The sequence below is a fragment of the Microtus pennsylvanicus genome, chromosome 7 (assembly GCF_037038515.1).
Source record: "Microtus pennsylvanicus isolate mMicPen1 chromosome 7, mMicPen1.hap1, whole genome shotgun sequence".
Lineage (NCBI taxonomy): Eukaryota > Metazoa > Chordata > Mammalia > Rodentia > Cricetidae > Microtus > Microtus pennsylvanicus.
Genome location: NC_134585.1, coordinates 85,713,414 through 85,738,992, shown reverse-complemented (window position 1 = coordinate 85,738,992; position 25,579 = coordinate 85,713,414). Strand labels below are relative to the sequence as shown.

At 40.5% G+C, this 25,579-nt stretch overlaps 1 protein-coding gene across 2 annotated transcripts in view; it reads right to left on the bottom strand.

Annotated features, from left to right (window-relative positions):
• Positions 1 to 25,579, bottom strand: part of Tet2 (tet methylcytosine dioxygenase 2) — an 85,498-nt gene that overhangs the window by 4,719 nt on the left and 55,200 nt on the right. The window contains exons 3-10 of one of the 2 annotated variants that reach the window (XM_075981293.1): positions 22,043 to 25,344; positions 19,930 to 20,020; positions 18,634 to 18,727; positions 17,638 to 17,846; positions 13,948 to 14,098; positions 11,149 to 11,238; positions 9,323 to 9,460; positions 1,197 to 1,548 (exon numbers count right to left, since the gene is read on the bottom strand). In XM_075981293.1, coding sequence (XP_075837408.1) covers positions 1,197 to 1,548; positions 9,323 to 9,460; positions 11,149 to 11,238; positions 13,948 to 14,098; positions 17,638 to 17,846; positions 18,634 to 18,727; positions 19,930 to 20,020; positions 22,043 to 25,298 — 4,381 coding nt within the window. In that variant the 5' untranslated portion in view covers positions 25,299 to 25,344. Of the gene's footprint in view, positions 1 to 1,196; positions 1,549 to 9,322; positions 9,461 to 11,148; positions 11,239 to 13,947; positions 14,099 to 17,637; positions 17,847 to 18,633; positions 18,728 to 19,929; positions 20,021 to 22,042; positions 25,345 to 25,579 lie in introns of those variants that run through there. The other variant, XM_075981294.1, reaches the window with a different exon arrangement.

The window sequence follows — 25,579 nt, the reverse complement described above, 5'->3', positions numbered from 1 at the left end:
AAGCTACATTTTGTAAGAAAGAAAAATGTGTGTCCACCAGAGTCATTCAAAATGCCTCTGCTCACTCTACCTATCTCCCAGCCCTTCCTCAGTTTAGCCCATGTCCTCACCATCTATGCAAACACAGTCTGAAAGGGAGTGACGGTCCTATAATAGTGCCCCCTTACCTCTATTGTTCCTGGAGGAGGAAACATGTTTTATTTTATTTCTCAATTGTCTGGCGTGTGACAGGACTTGTTATATAATTAGAACGACAAGAAGAATTGCATTTATCAGTACCTAGAAAGGATCTTATACACTTGGTGAATCCTACTTCTTAAGAACATTTCCCAGAAGGAAATTTACACAACTGAAGAGAGCACCTTGTAGAAATGTTTGCCTTGTAGGCTACAAACTGTTAAATGGACCCGCTGTGGTGCTATTGGGACATGAACAGTTTTCCATCACAGAAACCAGGAAGAAGGGAATTTTCATCTCTCAAAGCCAAGAGGCAGTAAGCGGAATGGCATGAACATTCTTGTCGTTGGTGGTGAAGTCAATATACATCCTAAAACCTGGATTTCTTTTTAGTAGCTCCAACCATAGATAAGGCAAGGGGCTCTGAGGCCATTCTCTATGAGGACAACCACAGCCAGAAGCTCTTTTGATGAGTGTGGAACTTTAGCTAAACCGGACCAAACTTGTCTATGGAAAAATGTACTCAACTCACCCTCTATCCTGTAAACTGCATTTTCAACTCATTTCAATAGAGCACTCTTTAATTAGCTAGACCTAAAGGCTTGGAGCAGTCAAGTTTTCTTCCATTCCCATCTATTCTTTTGCCAGTGTGATCTGTTTTGTATTCTCAGAGGCTTTACTTGCAGTTTCTTACATATTTAACTCAAGGTCTTGTGCTCCCCTCCTGCCCCATTGTAGGTCCTAATGCTCCCTCCTTAAACTTGGTGAAATGTCCCTGCATGATTCACATGACTTCTGACATATAAATGACCTGTTTATAAGTTTTGTTATTTATTACATTTAGGACAACCCAATGTCCCTCTAGTCAGATGTATGGTACACCAACTCTAACAATGCCAGTGAAGCCTGGACCTGGTCACTTGCGGAAGATCGTGCTATAGACTCAGAGCACGACTGTTAACACTCCCCACCCCCGTGTCACCCAGCGCCGAAGGCCACAAGGGTCACGCGGAGTTTACCTGGCAGCTGTTTCATGTGGCTTGCACTTTCCACCTGCTTTGTGCGCGAGGAAGACTTCTCCTTTTCGTTCTTAGTTGAGCCATTCTCCAGGGAAGACAGCTTTTCAGCTGCAGCTTTCTTGGCCTCTAGTTTTCTTTGTCGGCAACTCTTGACCGGCTCTGCCAGCATCCTCACCTTCCTCCGGAAAGAGTTGAGCACCTGAATGGACCCCTTCCGAATCTTCTCCTCCTGACCTTCGGTGCTCCCAAACTCATCCACAGGAGAGATTTTGTACATAGGTAATACGTGGAGCTGCTCGTCCTTAGGCTGCCCTCCAATCTCTCGATTGTCTTCTCTAGTGAGGGTGCACACCTGATGGGGAGGGGAAATGGTCCAGGCTCAGTTGCAGGTTCAAAAGCAAGTGTATACAGGCTAAAGTTTCTCCCTCCCAGTGTCCACATGTGTGTTGAAACAGGGACATGCGTGGTATCAAAACCAGATCTGCCTGTTATTAATGAAGACATTATACAGATTGAAGACAGGAAGAAAAGACAAGCTCCCTTTTATACTCTTTCAAGTCTATCAGGAAGACTGTCATGCACGTCTAGCTAGGTCTCAAGGAAGAAGACATACTTCTTCCAGATGAAATGATGCCATCTCCTGCTTTCCACATATTAAACACACACGACAGATCATTTCCATCAAGAATGCAATCTTGTGCAACCACTGTGGAAGTCAGTGTTTCGGTTTCTCAGGAAATTCGGGATCAACCTACCCCTGGACCCAGCAATACCACTCTTGGGAATTTACCCAAGAGATGCTCTATCACATGTCAAAAGCATTTGCTCAACTATGTTCATAGCAGTATTATTTGTAATAGCCAGAACCTGGAAACAACCTAGATGCCCTTCAATGGAAGAATGGATGAAGAAAGTATGGAATATATACACACTAGAGTACTACGCTGCGGTAAAAAACAATGACTTCTCGAATTTTGCATGCAAATGGATGGAAATAGAAAACACTATCCTGAGTGAGGTATCCCAGACCCAAAAAGATGAACATGGGATGTACTCACTCATAATTGGTTTCTAGCCATAAATAGGGGTCACAGAATCTACAATTGGCGAACCTAAAGAAGCTAAGTAAGAAGGTGAACACAAGGAAAAACATATCGTTATCCTCTTGGATAAGGGAAGTAGACAAAATTGCCGGGGAGAAAAGTGGGATCTTGGGGGTGGGGTGGGAAGGGGGTAAGGGGAGATGGGGAGAGAAAAGGTAGAAGGGAAGGAGGGGGGACTTGGGGAAATAGGAGGATCGGGATAAAGGAAGGTTGGATAGGGAAGCACGGAACCACAATTCTTAGTTAAGGGACCCACTTTAGGGTGGGCAGGAGAATTGACCCTAGAGGGGCTCCCAGGTGCCCAAGCCGAGGTCCCCAGTTAGTTCCTTGGGCAGCTGAGGATAGGGAACCTGAAATGACCCCATCCTAGTGCAATACTGATGAATATCTTGCATATCATCTTAGAACTTTCATCTGGCGATGGATGGAGATAGAGACAGAGACCCACACTGGAGCACTGGACTGAGCTCCCAAGGTCCCAATGAGGAGCAGAAGGAGGGAGAACATGAGCAAAGAAGTCGGGACCACGAGGGGTGCACCCACCCACTGAGACAGTGGAGCTGATCTACTGGGAGCTCACCAAGGCCAGCTGGACTATTACGAAAAAAAGCATGGGATAAAACTGAACTCTGATCATGACGAACAATGAGGGCTGATGAGACGCCAAGGACAATGGCACGCAGTTTTGATCCTACGCAATCTGCTGGCTTGGTGGGAGCCTAGCCAGTTTGGATGTTCACCTTCCTAGATATGGTCAGAGGGGGGAGGACCTAGGACTTACCACAGGGCAGGGAACCCTGACTGCTCTTTGGACTGGAGAGAGAGGGGGAGAGGAGTGGGGGGAAGGGGAGAGGGGTGGAAGGAGGGGGAGAAGAGTGAGAGGAGGGGGTGAAGAGTGGGAGGAGGGGGAGGGAAAGGGGAGGCTGGGGGGAGGTGGAAATTTGTTTTTTTTTTCTTTATTCTTCTTTTATCAATAAAAAAAAAGAAAAAAAAAGAAGCTATAGTGTGCTTCTAACCATGTGACCATCATGCGCATGGGTGGGGAAGGGGGCTAGCACGACACAGCTCGGCTGCCCTCAGACCTGACTCCTAACTATCCATGTTTAAAAAGTGTGCTGGAGAGATGGCTCAGTGGTTAAGAGTACTGTATATTCTTCCAGAGGACCTGGGTTCAATTCCCAGCACCCACATGACAGTTCACACCTGTCTGTAATGCCAGTTCCAGGGGAACAAGCATCCTCATATAAACATACGTGCAGGCAAAGCATCAGTGCACATACAAAAATAAGCAAATTGTTTAAAAAATTTTGCTATGTTCAAGAAACTTTACAGCTGGGTGGGTAGTGGTGGTACACTACTTTAATCCCAGAACTCAGGAGGCAGGTGGGTCTTTGTGAGTTGAGGCCAGCCTAATCTTCAGAGCAAGTACTAATACTGGAAAGTCTACACAGAGAAACCCTAACATGAAGCTCCCTCCCACCACAAAAAAGGAAAAAATTAACAAGACACCAATTAAAATAAAAATGATCTGGTCACAGATACAACTCATGTATAGTTTCACATGTCCTCTTTTGCTTTAATAGTTTAAAGGTAATTTTCTCTCCTTAACTACAATTGTCATTTTGATAAAAGACTTTAATATTTACTTGATAAATGGAGAAAATAAGACCTAAAGGACAAGTAGATATAAAAATGAGTGGGAGATATTCCCTAAAAGGAATATGATCTTTCCAAATGACTAAGGAATTATAACGAATGTTTCCCAAATTTATGTCTCTGAATACATTTCTCTTACATATTTATCACTGCTCAGTTCTCATCCAGAGTGCCTTTCCATCTTGCCCTGTAGAACCTGTGATCATTCCAAGGCAGGTACTCTCAGTTCCCACTCCATAAAGAAGCTGCTTTGGGCCTCTAGCTGGGGAGAATAGAGCAAGGTGGGAGTTCCAAGCAAAGGCAGAGGAGAAAGTAGACAGAGTCAGTGAGACGCCATGTAGCCACCAGCAAAGGAGACAGATGCCTGGGACCTTTACTGGTTAACCACGAGCCTCATGGTGATGTACAGATTAATAGAAATCAGTTAACTTAAGGTATAAGAGCTAGTTAGAAAGGCGCTTAAACACTGGGAAAAGCAGTGATTTAATTAATAGAGTTTCTGTGCAATTATTTCGGTCCGGGCGGCAAGGAATGAGTGAGCAGTCTCCGCCAACATAATCACTTCGCTAGAATGAAGAACTGACTACATGACTAAGCTACTACAGAGCCTGTGTTATAACCAAGGATATGTTAAACCATTGTGTCCACTGTGATATGTAGGCATAATGAGCTCCTTTGGACTCAATGTGCTTGTGTCATGAACATGACACTGGGTGTCAATTACTTCCCACCTTAGCTTTGGGGGACAGAGTCTCAAGTACACTGATTGGCTGGGTGATTGGATAGCAAGCCTTAGCGATCCTTCTGTCTCCACTTCCCCTATGCTGGGATTAAAGATGCCTGCTATAGCACTGGCTTTTACATAGGTAGAGGGGATTCAATTCAGTTCTTCAAGCTGGAGGCAAGTACTTTCCTGGTTGAACCACTTCCTCAGCTGCTGAATGATCAAATTCTGCACATTACAAACTGTGACAGTGATAACATGTTTTTCATTTCTATTTCTCTGCAAGGAGAATCAGAACCTTGTCTTGGGAATGGTAGTGTGTGTATGCATGTGTTTTCTTTTCCAAGCTGTGAGGTTATAATTCACTACATACCTAAAGCTGAAGTTTGATTTTTTTAAGAGAAGATTTTCCATTGTATGTATGTATGTGTTGTTTATGAGCACACGGGTTAGCATGACTATAGAAACCAGACCAGAATAATGTACCAAATCCCTTAGACCTGGAGTTACAGGTGGTTGTCATGATATGTCATTTGTATTTTAATAAATAAAGCTTGACTGAAGACCAGAATACAAAATAGTCACAATAGTTAGTCATAGAGGCCAGGCAGTGGTGGCACACACTTTTAATCCCAGCAGCAACAGTAGTTAGCCATAGAGGTTGGGCAGTGGTGGTGCATGCCTTTAATCCCAGCATTAGAGAGGAATATAAGGTGGGACGAGACAGGAACTCATTCTCTTTCATTCTGAAGATTTGATAGATGCAAGAGCTCTATAGTGACTTGGCTGCTTTGATTTTCTAATCTTCAGGTTGAACCCTAATATCTGTCTCTGGGTTTTTATTATTCATGCTACATTTGGTGCCAAATGTGGGCTTGAACCCATGACCCTGCGACTAAGAGTCCCATGCTCTACCTACTGAGGATGAAATCTGGCAGATGGATGTGTTCTATTGTGTAGAATTTAGAAAACTAAAATATGTACACCACACCATTCATACTCATTTAGGTTTTCAATGGGAAACTGCTTTGAGTTTGGAAAAGGCTGATTCAGTAATAACACATTTGATGGAGGTTATGGCAATCATGGGTATACTTGTACAAATAAAGAAACACAATGCTCCAGCATATGTCTCTAAGAAAATGAAACAGTTTTTGCTTATTTTAATATAAAGCATATTACAAGTGTTCCACACTATCCTACAGGCCAGGCAGTTATAAAAAGATCAAATCAAACTCTAAAGGATAAATAAACAGAAAGGGATGATAAATACCCCCCAAAATTGATTGTATCATGCTTTATTGACTTTGAATTTTCTAAATGCTAATGAGAAAGAAACAACAGCTGTGGAGAGACATTAGATAGTAGAAAAAACAACAGAATTAAATCAGCCAATACACTTTAAAGATGTACTGACCTCAGAATGGAAAGGAGGATATGTGTTACATTAGGGAAGGGGGTGTTGCTTTTATTTCCATAGGAGAAGAAAAGCTATAGATACCATCAAATTGATAAAGATTTGATTTGAACAAAAGGCAACCTCTTAATTAGAAGAGATGATAGTTCATCAAACACCATGACCATGTAATATAAACTATCCTATAAAACTATCAAATGCTTTTACTTCATCAGCTATAACTTTCCATAAGAGAATCTCCCCAAAATTCAAGTTGGGGAAGGATTTTTCATTTAATATAAACTATCATATAAAACTAACAAATGCTTTTACTTCATCAGTTATAACTTTCCATAAGAGAATCTCCCAAAAATTCGAGCTGTTTTGTTTTTTCAGGAGAATGAAGACATCCAGCTAAGAATTGGACCACTGGACAAATGAGACATCTAAAGAAAAAGTACAAATCATCTAGGAAAAATGTCTCAAGAAAAAGTAAGTTGGCCTTTTGGTATATAACATTTCTAACGTGATAAAATTTCATAAATCTTTCCAAATGCTAGTTTCTGCTGTTCTCTACAGATACATAATGCAAATGTCTTTTTGTAGTCCCAGTTCAATTAAAAATCAAAGCTGGCTTTGGAGTTGGAGTGTGGCTCTCTCATTTTCTGAACACATGCATGTTTATTAAAGTGAAATCCAAAATTTGTCTCATGTCAGAAGAGCCACCTGATATGGGACAGAAGAAAAACAAATATTTAAAGACTATTATATTGCTACCAATCTCATGATCTTTTGGTTTATATTGACTATTTAATAACTTTTCTTGATATACAAGATTAATATAAATATTATAAATATATATTATATAAATATATATTAAACTTTTTGTCATGATATTAATGGTTATATAGAGTATTAACTAATTCTAGGAAAAGGTTTCATCTACCTTCCTGTACATGATTTTGGGTTTGAGTCTCTATCAGTTTTCTGCAGTGAACCCTGGGCACACCTAACGGTAATCTTTGAAGTCTTCCTAAGGATCATGGGGCCCAACAATGATGATTCCTTCAGGAATATGATAACACCACCAAGTTGAAAAATACCCCCTAAAGATTGGCTTTGGACTACAAACTGCTCAGAACAATTTTGAGGTCGCTAGCTGAGATGATCCAGCCTCACAGACTACTCTAGCCAGGACTTGAAATAAGTCCTGCACTTCCCCATTACACAGAGACTGAACAACAAATGATACAGCTACATTTCCCCGGACTTGACAATTAACCTAAAATTTTCTTTTCAGGATTCCCTAAAGATGCTATCACCCCCAGAGAGCAGGAAGCACATTTAAGAATATGACTTTCACTTTCCCAAAAGGTGGGGTGGGTGGCTTTTGGTCTTTCATTGTTTAGGGAGATTGGTTACAAGCTGTTAATGGTAATGGTCAGGAAAAAAGCTAAACAAAGGAAATTAAATTCAAGGTTCTTGTTTTGAATAGAAAAAGGGGATACAGATATGATAGGATAAAATGGTAAATTATTAAATCTACTCTGAAAAAAAGAAGATATAGATATGATAATATAAAAGGTAGATTATTGAATCTACTTCTAAAAAGAAATTACAAGTTTTAAATGTTCTACATTGGATTGGACTTTTGCATATTGTATACAAATTTTATATATTGATACAAATTTGAGATTAATTGTGTTATAACATACTGTACATACATTTTTTCTTGTTTAAGGTATTATACCTATACAATTCATTTAATGATGTAAAGCAAATTTCTAGTCCTTGAAAATTATTATTATGAAATATTTAGGATAATAAGAAATTGCAGGTTAGTAATTAGTCACCTATTATAACTGAACTTGTATTCACATTAGGTATGGTTTCAAGGTCAAACAAAGATATATTTTAGATAGGTCATCTTCAAACACTTCAGAGATTTATAGAATATAGCATTTAAAGTGTCCTAATAACATAGTTTTTTTAAAAAATGACAATGAGATATGTCTGCTACTGGCAGCACTAATCTCCTTCAGAGAAAATAATGGGCATCTAAGAAACTCCACAAGAGTTTACTTTCTTTTTGGCAAAAGTAAGCCACTGGGTAAGAAAATGCCCTTGTTTCGACTGCTGACAGTACGCTGTTCTAATTGGGCAAGCAGGACACAGAAGAAAGTGACTGCCAAACATTGTCAAGACAAGAAGGGACAGCCCTTCAGAATAACCTGCTTCACAGAAAAGCCTATCAGATATGCTAGGTCTGTAGACCAGATCAAAGACGGTTGCCCCAATGTTGCGGGGGAACTTTGGGTAATTTTCCAGACAGCCAGATGTTTCTGTCATTGCTTACATTTTTTTGGAAGTCATTTGCTTACATTTCCTGCTTACTCAATTAATATTATTTCCTTCTTGGGTTTCTGAGAAAGTTGAAGATTAGATAGTTGTAGTTTTCATTGTTTATCAGATGCAGAAAGCAAGTTAATATAAAAAGCAAATTAGGTACAAGATTTTGACTCATCAAGATAGGATAGAAATGGAGTTTTTCCTCTGAATTTGTCAAATGCCAATGAACTAGACATTGTTGATGCATTTATTGCTTTTATATATTGTACATAGTTATTGTACTTTTTGTATATAGTTTTTCTTATTTGAGGTATAACCCTCTTTTTTATTTTAGACAAAAAGGGGAAATATAGTGATATTTCATTTGTATTTTAATAAATAAATCTTACCTGAAGACCAGAACACAAAACAGCCACACTAGTCAGCCATACAAGCCAGGCAGTGGGAGCATACACACCTTTTAAACCCAGCAGCCACACTAGTTAGCCATAAAGGTTGGGCGGTGGTGGTGCATGCCTTTAATTGCAGCACTATAGAGGACTACTTAAGGTAGGATGGGACAGAAACTTGCTTCTCTTTCAGTCTAAAGACTTAATAGAGGTAAGAGCTCTCTAGTGGCTTGGTTGCTTAGATTTTCTGATCTTCAGGTTGAATGGTAATATCTGTCTTTGGGTTTTTATTATTTGTGCTACAGGTGGTTGTGAGCAATGATTAAGATTAGTACTAAGAATGCCCAAATTCTCATGTGGTTTTCAACCATATGCCTCTCTGTTATAAGAGTGTTTGCCATGCCCAGGAAGGTTACTTTGGAACACAGTTGACATCGGTTCTGAGCCAGCAGTATACATCCTTTGCTTTCCACTGGCAGATGCTGCTAGGATCACGCTTTGCCACTTACCAATGTGCTGCCATTTGGCATGTTGTGCAGGTCCCTGTGGGCATGAGCACAGAAGTCCACACATGCAGTGACCCCTGAGAATGGTCGGCCTTCCTTCAGACCCAAACGGCACTCTGGAGCTCTGTGTTCATATTCAATCTGAGGAAAACACGTGTGTGAGTGGGGAGGTACTTCAGAATAGTTTTGAGACTATTTTGCACATATTTTGCACTTCATATCTATAAAATAATGGAATGACAAAAAAAATAGAGCACACGCTTAACATAGAAAAGTTTCATTTGACAATACTATCGAGGAAAACTCCACGTGCGTGTGTGAGGCCAAGGGTCCCACTCAGGACTTCACACATTGAAGTGGCACTCCACTCCTGACTTACCATTCCAGGTCCCAGATTTCTCCTTTCCCTCCAAACCCTCCTCGCTCTTTCAAATTCACTCTCTTGTTTCCCACTAATTGTTAGTGAAATATATACATATATGCACACAATAACTGTTATTGTAGCATATATTCCTAAATGGAACCTGCCCATGAACTTGTTAGGTGGCATTTACAGAAGGCAGTCTAACTTTGATCTATGTGTACCCACGTAACCATTGCTATAAACAAAGCATCTTCATTCCTTGAAGTTTCTGCCAGTCTCCTGGGTTTTCCTACCACACAGACAAGTGACAAGTCTGCATCACATTTAAAGACTTTTACATAGTCAAGGGAATAACCCATATTAAAAAAATGTGTGAGATGGAAGAAAATCTGTGCAGAAGATACTTCTGATTATAGTTACCACCCAAAATGTCTAAGATTTAATGAAAAAATGAAAATGAAAATTCAGTCACTTCATCCTTTCCTACTTCCAGTGCAAACTTGGTACCTGAATGGCTCCCTGTAGGCTGATACCACATCTTTATCTTGTACCAGATACTCAGGGACAAACAGCTTTTCCTCTGTGTACATCTCTTTCTAGATTTTATTACGTGACAGTTACTTTTGAATTTATTTCTAAACACATAGAAACCACAGTGCTCTCTTCATGCCTCTGTGTGGCTAGAAACAGGTATTCATTTGAGTTCATTGGATGATTCTGTTATGGGACTAAACCTGGAGAAATTTCTGAACTCATCGCTTAGCTAACTAAGGAGCCTAGTACTTGCAGAACAAGTAAACACAGAATGACTTTGTCTTTGACTTTCTTCATGAAGACAAAGTCTAACAAAACTGGACCCATGTATAATAAACGTAATAAGCAATGTATTAATTAATAAATGTATAATAAATGTAATAATCCTGTGAAAATATACTGCACAGTCAGGGTCACATGATTTAAATATATTCAACAAAATCTTCACATGAAGATAAATTAGTAAACAAAACCTAAGTTAAGACTAAAAAAATTGTTTTTAAGGCTGAAAACACCAAGAGTATGCCTTTTAAATGTCAAAAACCATACACTAGGAACAATTCTTCCAATAGTTTTAACAATTAAGAGAGAAAGGGAGGCTGTAGTGAGAACTCAGCAGTGAAGAACACTCATTGTTCTTGCAGAGACCCAGCACCCACATAGTGGCTTACAACTGTCTGTCTATAACTCTGTTCCAGGGAAGCCAATGCCATATGTGTGTTTATTATATATACATGCATACATACATACATATATATATATATATACACATATATTATATACATACACAAATACATGCAGGGTACCACTCATATACATGAAGAAAAGAAAAATGACACTTAAAAGAGAAGGTTAAAAAGATACTTCAGGAGTGGATAAGTTACAAATAATGAACAAATAGTTTGAATCATCAATAATCACTTAAACTTACCTGATTATTGTATGCATCAGGTGCAAATTTCTTGTATATTGGAGCAATTAGAGTAGACAGGTTTTGCAAATGAGATTCTAGTTTCTCTTCCTATACAAAAAAATGATCCAACAAATTCTAAATTAAAGATGAATATATAAGCCTGTGTATGCATTTTTACAAGAGGCAGTCAGTTGTATTATTCCCAAGTGTATAGAATTTTTCTTTATATATATTCTAAAATATGACTAGTTCTAGAATGAACATGGCACAATCAGGAAGCTAGTTACTTGGGCTTGGGTAAGATGGACCGAATCTCTCCCCTCTGCTGGGGGTGTGGTGCTGAGTAAGCCAGATGGAATACATTTTCTTTCATTATGCAAATGTTCATTAAGGAAGATGAACACCTATATTTTTCTAAAGACTGAGCAGTTTACTTGAAAGGGAAACATTGTTATATTCTCAATACCCTATGCTCACACAGAAAAGATTTTCAGAGAGGCTTCTAAAGTGGCATGTGGTAGTAATTTGCTTGTAAATTTCTGCGGGCATATTCTCAGGAGACAGGATATCTCTATGTAGCTCTGGCTCTCCTGCCACTTACTCTGTAGGCCAGGCTGGCCTTGAATTCATAGAGATCTTTCTGCCTCTGGGGTGCTGGGATTAAAGGGGTGTACTACCACTCTCAGCCAACACATTCCCATTTTAAAATTATACTGTTAAGCGATTTTGAGGGCTGAAGCGATAATCTCAGCAGTTAAGAAACTTGCTGCTCTTCTAGAGGACCCAAACTTGGTTCCTTTCCCTTATGTCAGGGCAGCTCATAGCCACCACTTATACCTCAGTTCTAGGTGATCACATGCCTTCTTCTAGCCTCTAGGGGCACCTTCATGTATGTGGTGCACATACAAACACTCAGGCACATGCATACACATCAATAATTATGCTGCTTGCCTCATACCATGTGTGCACACACAAATGCAAGACACACACATCAGGAGATGCAAACGTTTAGTAGGTAAACAGATTGCTGTGCCATATTCCTGCCTGAGAAAATATCCTTCGAGAATATTTAAATCACTGATTTTTATTTAATAGTATTGTCACAGATAACAGTATCCTTTTAGAGGAATATATTTAAGTTAATAACTGTGTGTGTACTTTAACTACACTCAAGATTCAATGGCTAGAGTGTAGGGAGCGAGACAGTACACAAGTGCCAAGTACATTGAGGTTTTGGTCATTTGGCAAACTTCCAAGCAGACGCAAATGCTCCTACGTCCCACAATTTACAAATATGTTTTTCAAAGAATCTGTATTTTAAGAGACAAAAAATTGGATGGCTTCAGTGAGAAATCAACGCTCATTTAACTTGAATGGGACACATATACTAAAATTGACCTGTTTTCATTGCTCAAGTACATTCAGTCCAGTAACTTAAATCTTGTGACTGACTAGAAATAGGGTAAGCATGACTTTCATAATCCAGACTTGGATGAGAATGACATCAGACATCCTAATTTAGTTTTCGTTAAAATAAGTCTTTTTTTTTGTTTTAAAATAATATTTACACATTATCTACAAATCCACAATATTTTTGTCCTTGGTCGCAACATGATTCACATTGCCACAGTAAACCCCAATATCACAGACCTTCAAGCACGACCAGCTTTAGTATGCAAATAAATTTTTGTAGGGATAAGTGCAGCCCCTTAGGGGGCGTGTCCGCCTTGGGCGAATGTTTAGTTATAAATTGGGCGAGCGGGAGCCCACGGGCCCCTTCTGCTTTCCTGGTCTCTGCACGAACGGTGGTTCTGTAAGTCTATTTCCCCATTAAAGCTGTATATATTTTTACAATCTGTCTGCATTCATTTACGCCGTTACAATTTTTACCTGGTCTAAGATATTATAGACTTGTTTTTGCCCAAACACTCCATGAAAAATTAATGTTAAATGTAAAATTACACTGAGAAATCAGAATGTCATTAACATTGAGTCTATTGTCTGCCAGGTGATGGTAGTGCACACCTTTAATCCCAACACTCAGGAGGCAGAAGCAGATAGATCTCTGTGAATCTGAGGTCAGCCTGGTTTGGAGTGAGTTCAAGGACAACCAGGGATACACAGAAAAACCTGTTGACTGTATTACCGACTTCTCTTAACACAGCCAACTCAACTCTTTAGTCCAGGCTAGCCTAACCTAATTTAGTTTTCCCATGGGTATTCTGTAAAGGCCCATGTGCTGGCTAGCTTTTGTCAACTTGACACAACGTAGAGCCATTCTGGAAGAGGAACTTCAATTAAGAAAATTCCCCTATAGGCAAGCCTGTGGTGCATATTCTTGATCGATGATTGACAGGCGAGGGTCTAGCTCAATGTGGGCAATGCCATCTCTGGGCTGGTGCTCCAGGGTGCTATAAGAAACTGACCCAATCAAGTCATAGGGAGCAAACAAAGAGCACTCATCCATGGCCTCTGCAATAGCTCTGTGCCTCCAGATTCCTGCTCTGGTCTCCTTAGATGATGAATTACATTACAAGCTTTAAGGTGGAATAATTCTTTCATCCCCAAAGAGACATTGGTCATGGTGTTTTTAATCACAGCAGTAGAAACCTTGGCTAAGACAGCCCACAGGGAGGAATCATGTATGCTGCTATACATAGTCATGTTAAATTTATAAAATACGTTGTGCTTATGATTTAGTCAGAATTTGTAGGTTCATCTGAGATGAAATTTCTACTGTTAATGAGAGTATGACAGGTCATCCATGCTCACTAATTCTATATGAAAAATAGGTTATATATTAGGAAACAAACCAACCTCTTTTGGATCATCTCCAAGTAGCTTAAATTTCCTTGGGATCTTGCTTCTGGCATACTTACATCCATTATAGTACATGCTCCAAGAACAACCAAAAGAAAAGGAGGCACCACAGGTTTCTGGATCCAAGCCCTGACAAGCACAGGTTCTCCTGAGATCAAAGGACAAAATGCAAGATTATAGATATTACACTGTCTCCTCAGTGGGGCATCTCCTAGCACCTTAGTCTCTGACAAACTCCACCATCTCACCTTTTGTGTTACTGAGCCATTCTCATGCTTTAAAGAGGCAGATTATTTCTACCTCTAAATTTGTTTGAGTATTCTTAGATTTCATGTAATTGTATAATGTGTGTCAAAGATAATTGTTTCCATATATTGTTTGTGACAACTTTGGTTACTTCAATTTTCTCATTTTTGTGTTCTAAACATGTTTTTTATTATTATTTGTCATGTTCAATTAAAAGGCACTTGGTGCACTGTTTATAAATGTATTTTTATATACACAAATTTTGATAAGGAAGGGGAAGAAATATTACCAAATTCATCCTACAATTTACCCTGACACCAAAAGTCAATAAAGACTCAATAAAACTATTGACCTAATTTCCCTGATGAACACAGATGGACAAATTTTGCAAAGCATATTTAAGAACACAGTAAGATCATACACCTTGGTAGAGTTGGCTTCATGGCAACAATGCATTGGTTCAACACACAAATAAATACAGACATCACATGATCTTATCAACAGACATACAAAAAGCGTTTGACAAAGTTCAACGTTCCTTCATGAGAAGTACTTTAAAAAAAAAAACAGGGATAACAGGAATCTATGCCAAACACAAGAAAGGGTACATGGTAAAGCCAGAGTCAACATATACTATTTTCGGATCACTTCCTCTCAAATCAGGAATGAGGCAAGATTATTCATTATCACTGCTCTTTTTCAGTTCAATGCTCAGTCTTTTCAGGAATGTAGAGAATACAAAAAACATATTAAAAAAATCAGTAAATTTTGCAAATAGCATGTACAGATTTAGTTCCTAGAATCCACATTGGTAGCTCACTACTGCCTATAACTTTAGCTCCAACCCCTCTGGCCTCTGTGGGTTCTAGGATTTACATGAACACACCCCACAGATAATCATAAATCAATAAATAAATCAATAAATAAATGGTAGGAAAGAAATTTCCCCAGCTTTTCTATATGCCAATAATGAACTTGACAAGAAAGAAAGTAAGAAAGACTCCTATTCCAAGTTTCAAATAAAGTAAAATACAAGTGAATAAAATTAACCAAAGAGGTGAAACAAATCTATATTGAAAAGTTCAAGACAAGCAAGAAATTGGAGATATACTCATGGATTGGCATAATCAGTATTGTAAAATGATTGTATAAATGAAAATGACTATAGAGTCAAAGCTATCACCAAATCTCCAATTACATTCTTCACACCCTTAGAAAAATGATTCCCAAATCCATAGAGAAGAATGAAGTCCCAAATAGCCAAAATAATCCTAAACAGAAGAAAGCCATGCTGTAGATATCATAATGCTGGATCTCAAACTATACTACAGAGCCATAGCAACAAACTAGTATGGTACTAACACAAAAAGAGACATTTAGACCAATGGAATAAGAAGAGAGGACCTAGAAAAGAGCTACTGCCACCTGATTTTTTCTTTTTTTGATAAAGGTATCAAAGTTCCAATTTGAGAAATACTGCCTGAATAAATGGTGCTGGGAAATGAATATCCACACAGTGTAGAACAAAATTCCTTTGAGTCTGGATAAAAGTTGGGCAGTGGAGAAGGAAAAATGCACCTGCAGATCATTTTCTCAGTTTTAGGGTTGGGCCCCAGCCAGGAAGGGTGTTGCCCACATTAGGGTGGGTCCACCTACCTCAGTTAACCTATCTACAGAAAATCCCTCAGAACCAAGCCCAGAAACGTCTCCAAGGTGATTCCAGATCCTGTCAAACTGACAATCAATAAACCACCACCTGAGGTAATCTTAATGACAGTGAGATTATGTGGCTGAAGAAAGTTTTGTGGGGCAAAAATTTTTACCAAATAAACTGATGGGGACCAAATGTAGGATATTTAAAGAGTTGCAAAAACTAAATACTAAAACCAAACTCTCCAGTCAATAAGCAGACTAGTGAACTGAAGAGACAGAAATATAAATGGCCAACAAATACTGGAACCTATTAAAACACCAGGGAAATGCACCCTAAAGCTGCTCTGAGATTGCCTGTCTCTCGAGGTTTTCAAGGAAACACATGAAACAAATGCTGACAATGAGGGAAGGCGAGAATGTGAGCTTATGTCCAAAAAGAAAAAGCAGAGCTATCATGTCATGACCATGCCTCTCTTGGTATGATTGTGGCTTAGTTTGCTTAACACAATCATCTTTAGTTCCATTCATTTTCTTGAAGATAATTTTTTCTCTATGGTTAGAAATCTATTATGTGCACGCATTATGTTTTTGTTTAACCCTTTGTCAGTAGGCGGGTATCTGTGTTAGTTGTATTTCCTGGCTATTAGGCAGAAAGCAACAATAAGTGTGGATACACAAGTATCCTTCCCTAAGTCATTTCACCAAGTTCTTCAGCAATTTAAACTCTGAAGCCACTGTTCTGTTGTAAAAACAGTAGTTCCTCAGCAAAAGTGTGCCCAATGTGCCTTCTCTCTTATTTATGATTAAATGTATATACACATATTTTTTCTAAGAATGAACAAAATAATTTGATAGACAGACTGGAAAGTATTTTTCATCTAGAGCAGTTTAACAGAAATTTACAAGTCATGTGCTAGGCAGTGAACCTTTTGAGCAATCTCTAGCAAACTGAGGGCAGTCAAACAAAGACCATGAGATGTATTTTGATCAAACCTCTCAAAATCAACTCTGTTTCAAATGGGAGGAGTAACTTTCTTAAATCACTTATGAATCAATGTATAATACAACCAAGACGGAGCAACCATAATAAACAATTTGATTAGCAATGGGATTGGTAAACATGGGCATGTCTTTCTGCAATTCCAAATTATTTTGTGTTAGAATTGTGTGGATTTTTTTAAAGTGTAAAATTTAAATTATTTTTCAACCAACAGTGAGAAAAACGTAGCAGGAGAGCCTTTCTGTATTTTAGCATCATGCAGAAATCCACAGTAGAGAAACAGAGAACACCTCTGAGTGAGTGCACTGGCTTCCTGCAGAGTGGACAAGGCTAAACCAGCAGATAGTAACAACACAGACACAGCAGTAACGTCTGGAGCAGCACTGGGAAGGGAAGCACATTTGTACTACAGAAGTAATGAACTAGATTAAATGGGAAAATGATTTCAATTTCTACAGGACTTTATCTTTGCTTGCTAAAGTGGTAGCCATATTGACAAGGTGTGTCAAATTATGGCATGAGAAGTAAAATAGAAATTATGGTAGAACTGAAGCCATGTGGGTGCAGATACCTAAATATTACTAGAAACTGCTGCTGAGCAATGACTTACGGTCTAAGTGGACAGAATATTCCTAAAAAGCCCCATAAATTATTCATTTTAGAAAACTTTTCCCAGTCCAACTATGAAATAAATAAAATGACCCCCACTTTATCAGTAGACAAATTCAAGTCCTGCTTGAAACGAAACTATACCCCTGGAAGGTATAAAGGGCCGTAGCTCCACTTACTCTTCATTCAGGGCACAACGACGATTAGTGTGGGCACCGTATTTACTCAGGGTCTCTTTAAGATCCGAGTAGAGCTGGTCAGCCAGAGTCCTTGGGATTCCTTCCCAGATCATGATGAGAATCACAATCACCGCAACATCACAGCTGTGGCCAGCTCGCTCTCGAACCAAACACAGTAGCTTCTCCTCAAGGTTCTCTCTTCGAATCACCTGTGGGAATCAATAGCCCACCCAAACAGCCCCGCCCCACCCCAAACAGAACAAAGGTCAATTGGGTCCAGAAAATATCCACTTGCAAATGCATACTTTTTCATGTCTGGATCAAAATTATCACGGCCTGACCAGGTATACAGCAAGAACCTAATCAACTATCACAAAAGGAAATGGTGCAAAATGGCCAGCCTGGCACAGTGGGGCCGTTAAATTCTACTATTGTAGTAAGAACTACAGAAAAGACATGGAAGGTCTTGGTTGAGGTTTTCATTAAGTGGCATTATAAATATTAATTCGGTGCTTAAAGGGTTAAGGACTATTTCTTCACCATCTAAGGACTATGCTTTAGACCAGTGGTTCTCAATCTTCCTAAGGCTATGTCCCTTTAATACAGTCCCTCATGTTATGACGATCCTCTCCCAATCCTAAAATTATTTTTGTTGCTACTTCATAACTGTAATTTTGCTCATTATGAATCATACTGTAATATCTATGTTTCCCATTGGTCTTAGGTGACCCCTGTGAAAGGGTTGTTTGACCCAACCAGGGCTCTCGACCTACAGGCTGAGAACCTCTGCTCTAGACCTCTCCTACTAAACTATTTCAATTTAATGGTTTGTCCATGATTTCAGAACTACTCCACTTTCAGAATACAAGACGACACATAGGATACGTTCATTTCAACTCCCAATGCTCTGTGGCTAAAGCAAACCCATTCTTGTGGTGATGAATGAATCAAAACAATCAAGAGCGAAGATCAGGGGCATCAACAAGTCACACTTACCCACTTAGCAATAGGACATCCCTGAGAACTTTTGCCTTCTTTACCAGTATAGATGACTTTTTCAATCCTAATAGCTTTACCCTTCTCTCCAAACCTTAAAGAAACACACACACACATACACAATTAGTAGACTACTTCAAGAAGCAATCAAATATTTGGACATGTAAGTGAGTTTTGTTCTATAACCACATCTTAAGAAATTAAAGGTTTAATTTATTCTTTATAAATTGGTGTAAGCCAAGTATAATGGGCAAGTCTTATCTTTTCTTCAGCATCCAAATATACCAAGAGTTATAATGAATTATTCTGTAGTTATATGTTGAATGAGAAATACTAGGAAAGCTATCGTTATATACAAAGTACAAAATAAGTTAGTTTGCTAAATTCATATTTTGAAACCATATACTATTTGATTATTGTCCTGTACTAAATTTATCTTCCAACTTGGAGAATTGTAAGTTTTTAGAAATCCTGGGTTTCTAAAGAAATCTGGCAAAAAGTTACTATCCAGCTATTTCCAAAAAGTCAGAACTCTAGAAATAGATTGTATTCCCCGCACGCCAAATGCTGTGCACTGCGAACAAAAGAAATTGCTTAGAGAAACTCACAGCCTCTGCCAGGGTGGGGGACAACGTGGTGAATTTCTACATAATAGATTAGAAGGTCATAATCGACAAATAAAGCGAGAATGACACCCTGCCCATATGTATGCAAATACATTTTTATGACATGGCATACAACAGCTCAGAGCTTTATCGATAGGGAAGGCCTCTGAGTCTTCAACATAAGGGAACTGAGGGTAGACACCTTGGACAGACAGTTTTGGAAAGTAAATGGAGTCTCTTAGCTAACCTTTCGCACTTGCTTTCTTCTGTAAGAGAAAGGATTCATTTACAAAGCTAAGATCGTAAATCAATGATCTTCACTTGCACTGCTTTGCTCTTGTTATTTCTTTGACACGTCACCAAACAGGAGAGAGCCAGACTGAGGCCCCTTGGCCGCCTGTGCCAGCACTCGCGTGCCCAGCAGGTTGGCTGGATGATTTTTGTTTGTGCCCGGGGTTTTCAAGCATCCATTTCCAAGTGGGCAGCCTGTGCCAGCTAAGCAACTATTTGTCCTGTCAAATATTGTGACTCTGTAGTGAATAGCAGTGTGCTGGGCTGGCAACCCCAGAATAGCTAAGCCTACTGATAATTACTTGATTTACAATTGTTTACTGCTCTGTGTGGGGGAACTGGAAACACTGCTGTATACAAAGGATAATGTTAATCTGCCCTGTGCCTTTGAGTTAATTACCTTTCTTCCATGATTGTTCTAATAGCTGCCACATTAGGACCAGCTCCTAGATGGGTATAAAAAGGACCTTCATCTTTTTCAATAACTTGTTCTGTTGAGATAATAGAAGATTATTATTTTAGACCTCAATTATACTAAGAATTAAGACTACATCCAAAGATTATCCCCAGCTGCACATTAATGGCCCTAAGTAACTTCCATTCTTTTTTTTTTCCCTTTAGAGTACATTGGTGGCCTCATCTATTAGAAAAAATGTGCCAAGTAATACACACACACACACAATGGCTACTGGTAAATTATCACTACATTTCAGATATAGCGTAAGACATTATTTTAAATCAAGTATTATTTTAAATCAAATAAAAATGAAGGGATTAAAATGTATGTAATAAACTACAACACAGTTTTCTAAATAGAAAAAAAAATCCAACAGAATCATGCTTGTCATTTGAAACTTACAAAGTTTAAAGATAAATCTTGTCCTATTCCACTCCAGATAATTCGACTTGTGGAGTCCATTTATTCTGCTTCTATTTTCCCTCAACATTTGGTAAGAACTATTTTCACTGCACGTTGGAGCTAACTTGTGAGAGAATGCTACAGAGTCCAGGAAAGGGCCAGTTTTAGGAGTACAGGTGAGAACTTGGTGCTATCCATGATACTGGCTACACATTAGCTCTGTGCGGCATCTTGTGAGCCACACACAGGGAAGAAGGACCTCCTCCCACCAACCTACCAAGTGGATGGCACAATGCAGTGAGCACCACCATGGGATGGGTGGGACATTAGACAGTAAGGTACCCTGTTCTCCTAATGTCTTCTGCTATACTTGTGGGGGGCAGCTACTATTGGTATCTTCCAGCTGCACATCTATTATATAACATGAGCTTAACAAAAGGCATTGATATAAGAAATACATTTTTTTTTTTTTTTTGGTTTTTTCGAGACAGGGTTTCTCTGTGGCTTTGGAGCCTGTCCCGGAACTAGCTCTTGTAGACCAGGCTGGTCTCGAACTCACAGAGATCCGCCTGCCTCTGCCTCCCGAGTGCTGGGATTAAAGGCGTGTGCCACCATCGCCCGGCTAAGAATTAAAAAAAGGAAAACAAAAAGGAACACAAACCAATCCAGAGTATCAAGTGGGAAAGGACGTACTCTCTAAGTGCTCCTAAGGGAGTTTTCGCAAGTACTCTAAGCTCTAAGGGCTATGTTTGTAAGTACTCGGAACCTTGGAACTAAGTACTCAGTACCTTGGTCCTGCAATTTTCCAACTTGAGATTAAAGATAGGAACTCCCTCAGTTCCCAGAAATCTTCTGATCTTTAACCCCAAACTTTAAACCTGGTTTTATGACACTGTTTTGTTTAAAAAGCTACATGGAGTTGGAGGAAGTAGTTATTTTTTCACGGTAACTAATTTTCCTGCCTATGTGCCTCCTCTAAGAGATAAGAGTTAAAATAAATAGATCCAGGCTGGGCATGGTGATGCACGCCTTTAATCCGAGCACTTGAGAGGCAGAGGCAGGGCAGTCCGATCTACATAGTGAGGGGATAAGAGTTAAAATAAATAGATCCAGGCTGGGCATGGTGATGCACGCCTTTAATCCCAGCACTTGAGAGGCAGAGGCAGGGCGGTCCGATCTACATAGTGAGGGACAGGATGGACAGGGCTGGGAGACTGTCTCAAAAACCAAACCAAAGATGTAGGGCTGGAGAGATGGATCAAGCAGTTAGAAATCCCAGTACTCCCAGGGTGGCTCACAACTGTAGTCCTATGGGATCCAATGCCTTCTTCTGGTGTGCAGACATACACGTAGACAAAATTCCAATATGTACAAGCAAAACATTAAAAATGTTATAAAATACGTTTATACTTCAAGATATGATTAGATGGAAAAAAAGAACACATTCAGTTGGTTTGGGGTGTGGACAGATGCAAACATAGTTTTTGTTTTTCATGGCATGAGTGTCTGTAATTTAAAGAGAAAAGCAAGTTTTTATGAGCTTTCATAGTGGGCTCCCAGACTCCAGCTTTAAAAAGGAAGAAACTCTCCAATACAAAAACAATGAGCTAATTCTGGAAAGCACCATGGGCTTCAGGATGTTCCTGGCACTCACCTACACATCTGCACGATGGGAAATCATATTGAGTCTTGATAGGAGTATCCAATAAATTTCTTACAGGAAGATTTAGTAATTTGGAAGGTGAGTCTAAAAAATTGTTGAGTGCAGAGCCAGCTGTTCTTTTGGTTGGTGTCTTTTCTGCAGCTGGGGTGTGGCTCTCCGACTCTGCACCATGGGTCTTTGTAGACACAACTGTGACAGGGCCGGATGTCTCCACTCTCATTTGCTTCTGTGACTTGGGAGTCAGTGTCAGGGACTTATGGTTAAAGAATGAGTTGAGCTGAAACTGCTTCAGATGCTGCTCCATGGTCTCAATGATGCTCTTAGGTTGCCCATCTTCACAGCTTAGTGGGGGAATCTCTTGCTTTATCTTTTTGGCCATTTTTTCTTGGGGTGCCAACATGGAGCGTTTACAGGAAGAGGGTTTGGATCCAGGCTCTGTCTTGACTGGCCTGTGTGTCTGATTATGACAAGAGTCAACCTGGGATTGCTGTGTTTGCTGCTGTTCTTGCTTTTGTAGGAGGAGCCACCTTAGGGCAGCATGCTTCTGAATGTCCCTCTGAGGAGGGATCTGTGTTTGAGTTCCTCCTGGCTTGGGCACAGGGAGTGCCTTTGCCTGATTATGCACCAAGTACCTTTGCTGAGCTACTTCAGCTAGTTTTGCTGTCTGCTGCCCAGAAAATGCATCCTGGCTTCTGCTTGTGAATCCCTGCAGAGCCGGAGCTGGTTGAGGCTTCTGTTCATGTTCTGGAAAGCACCTATGATGAATGTCCTGATTTGGGGTCACATCATTTGGGAAATATTGCATGTTTTGCAGGTGTGGGGTCTTATTTCCTGCAAAGAGTTCAGGGTGTAGAGTTTGTTCTCGATTCTCGGGAATGGGGTGTGTATCATCTGAACAAGGAACCTGTAATTTGCTTGTGTTTGATTTTAACATCTTATTACTCACATTCTGTACTTGCTCCAATCCCCCCTGGGTATTGTGAGTTTGGAAACTGCTTGATTTTGAATACTGGTTTTCACCACTATAGCATTCTTCCACCTTAATCTGGCCAGAGCAGGACCCTTCCCTCAGCTTATCATGGCTGCCTTGGAGATGAGAGAAAGTCTGAGGCATTTGTTCCTTATTCGTCCTCTGGGATTGCTGCTGCTGGCAGTTTTGAGGGAAACTTGAATCCTGGGATGCTCGTATTTGTGCTCCCTGCTTATGAGGCTTATGCTGTAAAAAGTTTGAAAACGGTTCGGTCTCTGTGGCCTGCTGATTCAAGTGCTTATTAGTGGGGGCATCCACTGTCTGCTGGAAATGAAAAAGAGGAGCACTTGGAACGTGAGCACCAGGAGCGGTGTCTGTTTTGGAGAGGCACTCCTGGTATGAAGTTTGCTGGAACTGTAGATGTTGGTCCCTCATACCAGGAGAGTGTCCTTGATTTGTCTCCGCTTGGTACATTTGTGACTTCTGCTCCAGCTGAGCTGTTTTCTGGATGTAGGGTAGCCTTTGGAATCCTCCCGGCATGTTCGTATTTCCAGTGCACTGTGTGGAGGGCATCTGATTGGAAGGGCCGCCCTGATAGCGAAGGACCGACTGAAACATCGCATCCTTACATCTTGGCTGATGCTGCGCTTCCCGGAAACGAGAGGTCTTCAGTTCAATCCATCCAGGTTTCAGATAGTGCTGGGCCGCCAGCATTGAGTCTTGTGTTTGTTCCCTGTTTTCATCCTTCACCATCTCTTGTTCCCTGTGTCCCATCAGATGGAGGCTGTGCGCTTGTAAATCTCCACCGCAGCCATGATTTGGTGGGTAATACTTGAGATATTCTGACATGGTTCTGGTTTGTTCAGAGCACACGGAGACGCAGTTATTCTGATGCCCTTCCGGAAGCATCAGCGAGGGGTTGGATGTATGAACAGATGGATTCGGACTCTGGCCAGACGATGCTGCCTTAGGTTGATGTTCTATTTTCCCTTTCCCTAAGAGAGATGTGTTACCTAAGTGCTGGTGTTCTTCCAAAGCCCCATCACCCATAGTGCCTTTTCCTTCTGAGGAAGGCTGAATAACAGGAGGGGGAGAAAGAAGCAATTGTGATGGTGGAGTCATGGTAGTGGCAGAAATGGAATCTTTAGTGAACACTGAGCTTTGCCTGAAGTAAGCACCATTGATTTCCTTCTGCTTTGAATACTGTTCAGAGCTGCCATGAGAACCTTGTATGTCACTGCTGGAACCGGAACAGGATTCTTCAGCAAAGAGCTTCACGTTTCCCTGCAGGTTTACGTTTTCTGCAGGAGATGGGCATATCTCCGAAACTGTTTTTTGTTGGTGTTTCTGGAAAGGACAGGTACCTAGCACTCCAGCTGGTTTGCTGGCATTATCAGCATCACAGGCCTCAGGCACCATGGCAGCTAGCTCAGGAGGCAGCCGGGAGCTTGAGGTCTGTGGGGAACTGATCTGCTCTGAGGTATGCGATGGTTGAGTGATCTCACAAGACAACTCATTAGTAGCCCGACTGTTCAGGTCGTTCACATGAGATGTGGTATTCTGCACTGCCATGGGAACGCGATCTGGGCAGTACAGAGATGGCGTGTTTTCCAGGAGTTCACCATGCCTGTTTTCCACGGAAGGGGCAGAAACTGTAGCACCATTAGGCATTAGCACAGCCTTGTTAGTAAGTAGTAAAACGTTCCTGCCATTTTCCCCTTCCTGCTCCTTGAGAGCCCGAAACTCTCTGTTGTCCACTCCATTGCAGTTATGAGTTGGGAAACCATCAATGGCTGCACCTGCTCTATCCTGGGTCAGAGAGGGCACAGCCTCTCTGTTCTCACTCCTACTGGAGACACTTGGCTGATGGCTGCTTTCACCTGGGTGTCCTTCTCGGCTTTCCCCGAAGCAATTACCTTCTCCCTCAGCTTTTTGGTCTAGTTTCGATTTCTTGTTCAGATGGAGCCCAGAGAGAGATGGTTCACTGACTGTACGTTTTATCCCTCCGTTTTGCAAGCACCCGGAATACCCTCTGCCTTCGTGTATAAAGTCTGGACTCTCATGACTGCTCTGGCTGCCTTTCCTGTGGGGTATTCCATAATAGCTTTCCAAAGACTGCCACTTGGTGTCTCCGTTGACTTCTTCTGGATGAAGTCTCTCTGCTAATGGGCTTCCATTCTGGAGCTGAGGTTCTGTCGGGCAGATGGGAGAAGGCGGCGGTATTAGGAATGGACTCAGTGTGCTGCCCTCAGGATGGGTGGTTCTGTCCTGTTCCATCAGGCTTGCTTCGGGGCCATCCACGAGGCTGCCCTTTGAATGAATCCTAAAGAACACAGAAACACAAATTTTTATCGCAGCAACACCAGTACCTAGGTATAGCAATCAGACACTCATTTTCATCTTTGGGCCAACAGCTACTCTTGTCTTCCTAGCATGGCAAAAAGGAACGATGGAATCCCAGCTGCTCTGAGAAGTCCATACTTCACCATCGAGTAGTAGCAGAGAGAAATCGCATTTTCTCCGGTGCTTGTTTGTCTAATCGCTTACCCAACTGCCAT